The sequence below is a fragment of the Acanthopagrus latus genome, chromosome 17, assembly GCF_904848185.1.
Source record: "Acanthopagrus latus isolate v.2019 chromosome 17, fAcaLat1.1, whole genome shotgun sequence".
NCBI classification, from domain to species: domain Eukaryota; kingdom Metazoa; phylum Chordata; class Actinopteri; order Spariformes; family Sparidae; genus Acanthopagrus; species Acanthopagrus latus.
This window is the reverse complement of record NC_051055.1, coordinates 10796400-10808304: the sequence shown is the minus strand read 5'-3', so window position 1 is coordinate 10808304 and position 11905 is coordinate 10796400. Positions and strand designations below refer to the sequence as shown.

Below are 11905 nucleotides of genomic sequence, written 5' to 3'. Positions count from 1 at the left end.
TGGGCCGTATGCATGGAAGAAATAAGATGTGCCTGGTGTCTTAGTGTGCTATATGTTCCCATGAAGTACATGTTTGACCTGATATTGCACAGACAAGAATATGCATGAGAGATGCTTTGTGTTCTCCAGAGAATATCCCACCACCTAATCCGATTCAGGCCCTTCGCGGTGCGGCAGATCCACCACTGTGGTCCAGATTTGACAATCTCAAGATGGATAGCCATGAACCTTTGTAGAGACATTCCTGTTCCCCAGGTCAACATTTTCATTTACCTTGTACTTTTATGATCAATTACTTAATCTTCTGACACGTCCAGGAGCCTCAGGTGTGGGTTGGTATATGTTGGCACACTAACGCTCTCAACTTAAATGGCTAACAGGATCAACAATATACCTGCTAAAACACATTAACATTGTCACTTGTCGCTGCGAGCACGTTAGCACGCCGATGTTAACATTAAGGTCAGTGCCGCCGTCACAGAGCCACCAGTTGTAGCCTGAAGTCGTGTTGACGCGCCGCTTGTTCTCCGAGTCCCTAGAAACAAGTACTGATACTGAGTGGATTACACTGAAGAAGATATATGTGAAATTCAATTGGATGAAAGCGATGAAGCCATAAATAAAAATGAACTGGAGTGCGAAGGCTTGATTAGTGGGGACAGCAGATGGGATTAAGAATTGTGATTACTTTTACAGGCAGGTAGTGCAAAGAAACATCCTGAAGGCAGCGAAGACAATTCTGATTCCTAAGTCAGGAAAGTGTCAACGCGCCGACTCGTCTTGTTGTTTGCCAGGCACAAACAGAACTCAAATATCTCCATTAATTATTGAAAAGGATTCAACAATACTGCTCAGACCGTTTCTTTACTTTTCTGAGAGCAATTACGGCAATTACAATGAAAAGGTCAAAACATCGTGTTCATCAAACATCTGATAAACACAAGAATATCTGTTTTTGAAAAAAAATAGGTAAACAGATGACAATCATCTCTCATTGTGCGTCCCACTTCATGTGACTGTCGAACAATAAACCCGCGTATGGCGGACAATGCCGGCTCTCATCTTTTTATAATTCTTCTCTAATCTGTTTGTCTTTAATTGTGGCTCACATTCATCATCAGCAGGAAAACGGCGACTCTGAGAAACACTGATTCTTGTGTTGTTCATTCCTCTAAAATTGCATTACCAATAATTTATGAGTTTTAGGCAATTATAGATACAACAGCACTAAATAAGGAATGCTACCGAGTGGAGATGACAGTTCCTCAGAGTCTGTCACTTGGCGCACCTGCAGTTCCCCCCTTCAAAATGTCTTGAAAACTCAACAACAACCAAGAAAGAAAAAAAATCTTTGTTTTCAAGCCAAATTACCCCGTTGGGACGCTGTTATTTCCCTTCCTAAAAATAAACAGGTGCTAATTGCTAGCTGCGTGGAGGAAAGGCAGATTCTAGTGTGTCGAGAAAATTTCACTTCAGGGACAGAAAAAGACAATCAAAAGTCTATTTAGTGCGGTGAGACGGTTGGGGCCGACTCATTTTATTTAACGCTCAACTAGCGTTCTCACCACTCAAACCAGCACTTCAACAAATCCATTAATAATGGTTGCACCTGTTTTATGATTGATGTAAGACCAAAGGCATGCAGCAATAAAATTATGTTTAAATACCATTACACTGTATAATTGTTTTGTATTGGTCTCAACCTCCATTTTTAGCATATCAATAATTGAGTCCAACTTGTGTCGACCAAAAGAGAAAAAAAAAGAAAAAGTATTGCAATTACTATCAAAAGCAGAATAGAGTTCACCTGTCAAAACATACACAGAGTCAAAGAGGATTTCGAGATGCAAGACTTTTATTTAGATCGAAAAATCAAGTGATCTTCAAAGATAATTTGTATCCAAGATGGGGCTAGGGATAAAAACAATGAATAAATTCTTAGAAAACAAAAAAAGGGTCCGCTTTTTCTCCAGTCGAAGCCAAGAGGGCTCTGCATCTCTGTCACCTTTAATTTTCCCGTCCTTTGCGCACTCTTCCTCGCCTCTCTCCTCTAGTTGTTGCCCTGGAGAGCCTCTGCCATGAACAGCTTCCCGAGGTTCTGAGAGGTGAATTCCTTCACGTTCTGGCAGTAGTTGTTAATTTGCCCTGTTGGAGGGTAGCCACATGCATCCATGAGCCCCCACACAGAAACACAAACACGCACCCACACAAACATACATACATACATACATTTGTACACAGACATGCACACAAACAGGCGGGGGTGGGGGGGGGGGGTGACAGCAGTACAGCAAAACATCAAATTAGTGGGGAGCAGAGTAAACGGAAGGATCAGAAATGTTGTCAGGAGGCGGAGGAGGGCTGAACAGCGTGAAACGGCAGGGAAAAGGGCGGTGCATGTTGGAGATCGAGTCAATAAACTTTAAATTAATGTAATTTCGAGATAATGGCGGAGATAATTACAAAACAGAACCTGAGCTCCAGTGAGGGGAGCAGAGGCGGCTGATGGAGTTTGGAGCGGGGGGGGGGTCTCTGTAGTGCATGTGTGGAGGCTGGGTGCGTACCTGCAATGAGCAGAGTGTCCATGCGTGGGGGAGGCTGGGGGGGCTTGAACATTTTGGTGATGTCCTCCTCAGGCAGCGGGGGCTCTCCTCTGCTCTGCCGCTGGGTGTTCTCCTGCTGCCGCCTCTGGAGGTACTGAGGGGGAGAGAGAGAGAGAGAAGAACGGGTGAGGTGAGAGTGGGCTCAGGACAACCTAATAATTGAGAGAGAAGGATGTGGAAAGGGAGTAGATGGCGAAAGAGAAAATGGACATGAATAGAGAGGGGAGGCATGGGGGGGGATGAAGGTTAAAGACACAGGAGGTACAGTACAGAGTGGGAGTGAAGAAAAGGGAGAATAAAAAAGCTGCGAAGTCAGAAAGTCGGGAACAGGAAAAGGCAGAGTAAGAGAGAAATATAGCAAGAGAGACGCAGAGAGCACACAACGGGAGAGAATAGCACGAGGGGAAAAAGGACAAGGAAGAAGAAAGATAAGGCAATGGCAAGAGCAACAGGAATAAAGTAAGACGTAGAAGAATGTGGTGATGAAAGAAGAGATGGGGGAGACAGATGGAGAGGGAAGAGTTATAAGCGCTGACAGGGATGGAGTGATTTGTGGAGGGCTGACAGTCGGTATATCAGCGAGGTGCTGGGTCTCTGGAGAACCTAAAAGCCTTGTTAATTTGGAAAGATGGAGGAGAGACTGACACAGGCCGGGGGAATGGGGGGTTGCGGCAGAAAGGGAGGAAAAAGACAAACATCCCACAGCGCACCTGTACGGGCGACTGAAGCTGACAGAATCCGCTAAGACAAACGATAAAAACAAAACTATTTGTTCAAATGAGTCGATCCTCCTCCAGTTTATTTTTCCCTGCCAATGTGTCACAGCACGACTGTGCATAATCAAAATGCTAATGTATGCAGATTTTTACAAACAAGCTAACAAAAACAGTTTTGCACTTGTGCCCCAACTTCCATGTATACAAACACAACGCCTAAAAAGTATTTACCATCTCTCACTTGAAGTAAATATCAGAGTAAAAAAGACATCAAACTGATCTAAATTAAATACAACCTCCTTTAATTGAGGCATTTTTTTTTATGCCGTTTTTTCCGAATTTCTTCTCTACAAACGGCTCTGTGAAGTTGCATGGAGTCCTACCACAAAGTCTGAAATGGATTGAAGTCTGGACTCCTGTGGCGCTTTGGCTTTATGTACGGGGTCATCGTCTTGGTGGAAAATAATTCTGTCCCATGTTGCAGTTCTTTTACAGACTGCAGCAGGATTTCTATGTATCTTTGCTGAATTACTTTACCCTCTACGTTCACGAGCCTGCCAGGGGCTGCTGCAGAGAGAAGCACCCCCGCAGCATGCTGCTGGAACGACCCCGCCTCATGCTGGGGATAGTGTGTTTTTGACAACATGCTGTGTTTGGCTTTAGTGTGATGGTTAAATATTCCCATTCTGGTACCTGGACCAGAACTTAACTTACTCTAGTTAGAGAGCAACCACGATAAGGTGATTTGTTGATTAGCTGATCAAATGAAAATTAATTGAAAACTATTCAGATTATTAATTAATTGTGCCATTCATCATTTCAAGCATAAGAGTCAAACTTCTGCTGGTTCCAGCTTCTTCAATGTGAGGATTTGCTACTTTTCTTTATTTATGAGAGTAGATGAAGAGTCTTTGGGTTTTGGGCAGTTTGCTTGGCGAGAAGAAGCAATTTGAAGACGTCGCTTTGGAGCCTCGGAAACTGAGTGTTTCTCACCCCCCTCTGACATTTCATAGACTGAGCAGTAATCAATCAACTAAATAATTGTTTAATGATGTCTTAATCAAGACAAGAGGTGGGACCAGAAGGAGACTAGGCTCAAATTATACTTGGTCTATACGGGCCAGGTAGGGTCTCCTAGTACTGTACTTAGTAACAGCTTTAATCATGTGGTACAACAATGTTGTGAGACAGTATTTCAGGAAGTCTGTGCCCTATGTAAAAATACATCTGTTGAATGATTAACTTTTTGTTTTTTGAGTTATAGATATGAAATTATTATTATTGTTATTATTATTTTATTTTTGTGTATTGCCGCTCTTTGAACCAAATTGAGATATCATGTCCTGTGGAGTGTGCTGGTATTCTTTCTCTCTATCAGGGTCTGTTTGGGATGACTGATCTGGTCCAATTCCCTTTAGATCCTGTCTCTCTTTTCAAAACACTAAGAAAAACTAAAAAAAAAAAAAAAGAAATGAATTCATGCATGTGAGGTTTGAGCAGGTTTTCCACAGATTGGCTTTGAACCTTTGAACCTTCATACAGTGAGATATGAGTTTTTGTAAAACAATAAAGCTGGAACTGATTAACTTGTTCTCAGTTGCCATAGGATTCATGATTGCTCTGTATCTATTTAGCATCTAACACTACAAAAATGCACTTACAGCCATGATTTGGCTTGCCTTTTATGTGTTTTTAATAATGATATGGCACAGAAGTAATGACTTGGAAAATATTGCTGAATCATCTAATGGAAGCCAAATCGTATCATTAGGCATAAATCACAAGTCCTTGGTTCATAAGATTAACACGTTGCTCCATATCTAATCTTCTACAAAGAGGTGCCTGCTTCTGAGGATGGGAAAAGAGTGGAAAAAGAATTGAATTGAATAAATCAGCAGGAGTGAGACATACATTTCCTGGTACAAAGACTAACTTGGCCACAGATTGTGCCTGGGAACCTGCTATTTACCAAATTCAGAGAGCTATAAATGAAAAATGGAGCTCTCTCAGTGAGGTGCCTTTTGCAACTTTCTATGATGATTAATAAGGTTCCATTTGTCCGGGATGCAGCAGTCAATGGCACAAGATTACATGGAGCAAGGACTGTAGATGTCTGAAAGGTGTAATAGAGGCTCGCTTTCTTTGTCTCTCTGTGTGCACCGTTAGTTCATTGTGGAGAATTGTGTGAAACATGAAAGAAGTGGACACTATTAAAGGGCTGGCCTGTGTGATATTGTGTATGAAATGAGTGCGCGTGTGTGTTTGTGTGTGAGGGGGTGGGCTTGGGGGCTGCGATGATGAGAAGGTCAGCTGGGGAGGATGATGGATTGTAATGGCTGCAGTGTGGGTGACTGGCCCAGAGGTGTGTGGCTACGTGGGTGTGTGTTTCTTTCCCAGGTTGTAAAAGTGTTGTGCATACAGCAAACTACCTGTAGTCACAGATACATGTTTGTTGAAAAGTCTGCCTTATGTGTGTGTGAACATGGCTGCCGTCGGCCCGGGAAGATGGTGACTCAGCCCGGTTCAACATTAATACTTCAGACATTTCCTTGTTTGCACTCGCAGAGAATAATGACAGAATGATGCAGTGGCGTGAACGTGGGTGTGAGTTTTTACACATGCACGCGCTGAAGATCAGTGAGTCATCCTGGCCTCTACACTTCCATGTTCCTGAGTAATGTGTGCGTGACCCATTGTGTTTGTGTTTGTTGCTGGTTGTTGTGATGAATCTGGCCGAGATTGGAGCTGCAGATGGTTCGTGGTCGACTCTTCACCTGTGTGTGTTTTGTTCTGGCCTTTTTGGGGCTTCCGGCTGAGTGCGTGCTTGTAGGAGGTGTGTGTGCGTGTGTGTCTTAAGTCTGTGCACAAAGGATGTGTGTGACTGTGTGCCTGTGACTTCTGCTGCTTTTGGATCAAGTTTGTGTTTGCGATGTGTTTCACAGGTACAGAAAAAGAATGAACACAGAGGATTTCCACTTAGTCATTACAATTAAGAAAGACTTAATTTATTTAAATTAGCTTTGAGTCCACATACATTAGTTCTCCCTGAGTGTCAATGCTAATTCTTCACATCAGGATATATTGACGGCTTTAACAAAGAAGCAGTGGTGAAAGAGCCTGAGATGGAAAAAGCAATACAGGACTTTCCCCCTGCCTTCTACAGTTCATATGAAATGGTTAACAACAAAAAGGCTTCAGTTAATGGGAGAGCATGGCTTGAGTTAGAAGTCCAGTTTGAGTAACAGATCTGGGAGTTGGAAAAAATAAAAGGGGGGAAAAACACTTTACAAGATTTAAAAACTCTGGAAAGTGATCATGTTGGCACTCAGCTATATTTTTGGAAAATTTCGAGGCAAACTCTAGAAATACAAGTTGCAAAGAAGTCTTCCAGGAATGTGTCCCTGCATATTTCTGATTCACCAACGGATTACAACACCTTGCAGTCGAAAGCTGTGTGAAGCTTGACTTTTTTTGCCAGATGGCCTTGGAGTGTTGGCACTACCACAGTGACAACCAAGAGGCCTCCTTCAAATAAAATTCAATTCTTACGGTAACACACAAGGATTGAGAAGCAGCAATCACTGCTATTCATAGTGAATGGAACTCTGGCATTAAATTTTATTCTGTGGCACTACACAGGAACGTTGCAGGAAGTTTGGCAAAATATCTGCCAAAACAATGTGAATGACATCAGGAGAAACAAACAAAGCTAATTTGTACTCGGGGAAACAAATCATGCTACAGGAAATGAACAATGCTAGGTGGCAGAGTAGAGTACATAAATTACAATTAAAATAGAGATTGACGACTACTTTCCATGTGTGAACAAAGCATTACAGTAGTGAATAGAATGGTACAGCTAACAGCTATAGTATATCCATGTGCAGGCGTGTGATTGTTACGGATCAATGTCTTTTCCGACCTAAAAATGATGGGGGGGGGGGGGGTGGGTATTGGTAAACATAATGACTGCTCTCTACATTTTTTGTGCCTCTGATTCATGTCTTCATGTCACTCTGCAAGTATTTGTTTGTCACGACGGAACTTCATTCCAAGCAGAGCTCCACCAAAGAGCCTGCAATCTTTGCTGAAGGTCATCTGATGTGTCAGTGTTTCACCTATATGCAGGTTTAATATCACGTCTCATGTCTTAGATTCTGAAATTGTGAAAATTTATCTTTTTTTCTAAAATATCACCAGTAGTCACCTTTAAAAGGGTTAATTTCAAAATTTTCTTCCAGGGGGGCATGCCTAGTATTGCTGGGTTACTGACTCAGAGCACCGCTGCTACAAAAAAATCAAGGGGAAAAACTGTGTGTTTTAAGAATTTTGGAAGTGTTGAGCAAACTATTTCATTCTAAGCTGAAGCCAACAACAGAACCAAATAACGGTAAAGGACAAAGTGGAGCTGTATATTTTCCTGCTTTTTTGTCTTTTGTCAATCACATCTATGGTGTGCATCAAAGTGAGTGTAGTGGGTATAGATACATATGCTACAGATACAGATTTTACTAAATGTTTATACATTTTTAACCTTTGCTGTTTACTGTAGTTCTGGTGGTCCTCAGTGGGTGCATGTACTTTAATATGTGAGGCTGGAGTACTATATTTCTCTGTGTATTCGTGAGAGTGTTTGCCTGCTGTGATTATAGCTACAATTGGTTATGTCCGTGGCTCAGAGAAATATAGCTGCTCTTTTCCCGCTGAGTTTGTGGCTGTAGGTGCATCTGTGTGTCAATGTGTGTGTGTGTGTGTGTGTGTGTGTGCGCGCGCGCACTGTTTCTTTCCCTTTTGTGCATGCTGGTAAGCTGGTGATTCTGCTGCTTGCTCATCCCGTCTGTAGGTGGTGTGTGCGCTTCAGTTTCGTGAGCGCTATTGTGTATGTGACTGTGTGTGAGTATTACCTGGTGCTTCTGCTGCTGTTGCTTACTCAGGTTGCGGCTGTAGGTGTTATATTTGACAATGTCTTGGCACATGTCATCCACTCTGTCCATCAGAAGCTGAAGGCTCTTCTCCAAGTGGTTGCTGGAAGAAAAATGTCAGCATGTCATTCATACAGTTTTTGAAGTGCCATCAGCACTGCAGCAGCAGAAGCAGGTGCTGCGTACATTTTTTTTCCCCATTCACCCCCAACTTAACAGCTTACAGTAATATTCACTTCATTCTAACATAATTTTACAATTTTAAATTTGGACACACAATGTACAATTATTTTACAGCACTTCAATCAAAAGGGCTTTGCAAGTTTTGCTTCAAGCTTTTGCTCACCCTTGCAAACACATGTTCACATATTGCAGCGAGCCACCATGCAATTAGAGCAACTCGATGAGAGCGTCACCTGTGTGAGTATGTACACAATAATGGTTGAGGGATGCATGAATTAATTGATCTTTCCCCCTAACTTTAGAATCAACACCACAAAACCACCTGTGATTAAATGTATCTAACTGCAGAGCATAAATGCAGGCAGAATTCTTAGCAATGATAATATCAAGATCCATCAGATGGAAGCGGATTGTGATAAGTATCTTCACTGGGTGTAAATTAAATCTGTATAGCTGGAAGTCCAAACAAGTCTCAGTGGTCCACCTCTTCCCTTATCATGAGCAAATCCAGGAAGAGATTAATAACAGTCCCTTCCAATGTGAAGAAGAGTGTAGTAGACCGACCAAAGGCTGCACAAATGTGATTTCTTCAATATTACTAGGAGTACGATTAGACAAAAACCTGTAGAAGATGTAGACGCACTGAAAACCCTCTCTAAAACCAGATAATGTCAAAAATGCTTTTTCTTATCCAGTATACCACCATGAAGGCACGATTCCATCCTTTAGCATGTCCCTTCAGAGACCTGTGATTGCACTCAGAAAACACAACATCCACATTTTTCAACAGTCTGTGTTTGTCATCCATTCTGACCTAATCTTCTTCAGTTCACATTCTACCAGATATGTTGCTCTTGTGTATCCTGAAAGAGATCTGACATGGCACGTCTCTCCAGGGCTTTGACAGTGCTCAGACCTCAGGACCCGTCCCGCTCGTCCCTGTGCTACATCCCTCTCCTCTGGTATCACATCCCTCATCTTTCCCCCAACACTGCCATGCTGACAACACTCGACACACAACTCTACTTGTATTCCTCTTCTCTCCTCCCATGAGCCCCATTTTTAACAGGATGTCTCACTGCTGCCTTAAGTTCAACCTTGACAAGGCTGCAGTGTTCCACTTCATGTCATTTCCCTCTTGTGCTTTCCTCTCTGGAATTATATTGTTTCATTTATGAATGTTTGGGTGCTACATAATGCAGCACGTACTGTGGGAAAACAGATTCCCACTGTTTATTTAAATGACAATCGTACCCGCAAGGACTGCCAGCTCCGTGTATGTTTTGGCTGTGTGTGCACTTGCGCTGATGTAACTATTTTGTGCATTTCATTGTTCGTGTGACTATGTGGAGGAAGGGTGTTTTGTGTGATTGTAGTTACTTTGCTCTCTGCTGTGAGATTTTTCAATTAGCCATTTTATAAATCAATATTCGCCGCTCTCTCCTAGCTCCTCGCACTCGCCGTCTTCTGTTGCCTGCTTAGAAATCATCTTGTCAAGAAATAATTTATCCACCCCCTATTTCCGAGTCTCTACAAAGTGTTGTTTTTTTTTTGTTTTGTTTTGTTTTGTTTTTTAAGAGCCACTAACCATCTCAGCAGCTGCTACTTGTTTCTCTAGAAACAATTGATTAAGAATACCAGTCTTACGTTGACGTGGAGGGTAACTAAGATGGGTAGCACTGAGAAACGAGCAGCAATGTAACCAGGATTGACAGGGCCAAATACATTTGCCTTGACAATACTCCAATTTGTTTTGTATTTAAAACTCTAGTCTCCAGCTGTTTGAGTGAGGTGTAGTGGAACATGTGCTGACATCAAAAGCACAGGAAGCACAGGTTGTCAGGATACTGCTACAGGCTTCAGCTACAATGAGAATTCAGCAGAATGCAGCTCGAAACAATGTGTGTACAGTTTACAAGGGCCTGAGTGCTTCAGTAAATTAACACATGTTGTATTTTAGTGCTGAGAGGTTGATTAGAAACGATATTAAAAAGGGAATTGTTATGGAACTACATAATTCACAAAAGGCAACTAATTACATTTACATGCAAACACACATGAGGTTGAAGTCCCTGAAGCATGCTTGCACAGTGAGAGTAAATTCATGTAACCGCATGCATGCTGCTAATTGTATGAACACTGCTGATGATGATTTATAGTGCTCTTCTCACATGCTTGACTATCTGGAACACATCGTCCATATTATGGCATGGCACCTGCATGAGGTGTGTGTGTGTGTGTGTGCGTGTGAGAGAATGTAAATGATGGATTAATCAGCCTTATATGACTTTCTGCCGCCCTTGTGTCACAGAACTTTAGGCAAACAAAGCATTGCGGATAAATATACAGCAATTGGGTCAGATTTCCCTTTTCATTTCACTTTCTGAAATAAATACATGGGTGGATTGTGTATGCTTTTCAGTAGCTTTTCCTTCCCGCAGTTTTGACTGCTGAGCCATTTCCACCCCCATCATGTTTGCTTGTGAGGACTGTTGTGTGATCAGTATGTCAACCCTCCACTGTGGTGTCAGAGCTGTGAACATGAAAACTGATGGCCCAGGACCAAATCTCGCTATAACACTTCCCCACTGTGTCCCCCCCCAACTGCGTCAAAATTGATTCTCGCTGACGAAAGCCCATTTAAAGCCATTTCATCGAGCAATATGGTAGCTAATTTCTGTGGTGTGCATTCATAATATATGCAATGGAAATCATTTAGTCTGAGTGAGATCCTCGAAAACATCTGTTGTTTATGTATGTGTCAAGTGAAAACAGAATTTTGCCTTATTTGGTTATTTGTTTGCATTTCATTATTATCGTTGTAATTGATAGTAAATTTGTTGCACAGGGAGTAGCTTAGTAAGGATCAAATAAATATCTGACCTAGCCTGTATTTACTACTTTGATAATGCAAAACTGAAATGAGAACACATCTCTAAAAGTACAATTAAGGTACTGACAATAAATGTTTTTTTAACTGAGCTCTCAACAGCATTGAGTTGGCACAATTTTTGGTGTGTTTGTCAATGTTTTTCGATAATTTTGTTACTCTTAGTTTATAAAAAAAATTAATATGCAAGGAAACACACTATTACTCTATTACTATATTATTATAATTTTGTGCACAATGTACCATGGTACCATTTCCAAAAATTGCATGCAACCTGTTACACAGCAACTAGTCAGTTATTCAGATGGGTCAGCAAGCCTTTCGATCAATCCTGAATTGGAAATCAAAGTCAACCGAGGGATTACCCTCTCATCACCGATTCTGTTTTAAGGTCAGGTTCAATTGCAGCCCATACACTATGTATGTGTATGTTTGCTGTGGCCTGTGTGTTCATACCTGCACAGGACAATAGAGGACAAACTCCAAAACAGTATTAATGTGCGAGCAAAAATGGGCTGACAATCAGTAAATTGAAAGTTCAGAGGGGAGCTGTTACAAAGCTGCCAAGGATATGACTGGAATTCTTGTAAT

At 41.8% G+C, this 11905-nt stretch overlaps 1 protein-coding gene across 1 annotated transcript in view; it reads right to left on the bottom strand.

Annotated features, from left to right (window-relative positions):
- Positions 1 to 1837: 1837 nt before the first annotated feature.
- Positions 1838 to 11905, bottom strand: part of LOC119005922 (eukaryotic translation initiation factor 3 subunit H) — a 54773-nt gene continuing 44705 nt past the window's right edge. Inside the window, exons 6-8 of the mRNA XM_037074035.1 lie at positions 8224 to 8344; positions 2565 to 2697; positions 1838 to 2145 (exon numbers count right to left, since the gene is read on the bottom strand). Of these exons, the coding sequence (XP_036929930.1) occupies positions 2051 to 2145; positions 2565 to 2697; positions 8224 to 8344 (349 nt within the window). The 3' untranslated portion in view covers positions 1838 to 2050. The remainder of the gene's footprint in view (positions 2146 to 2564; positions 2698 to 8223; positions 8345 to 11905) is intronic.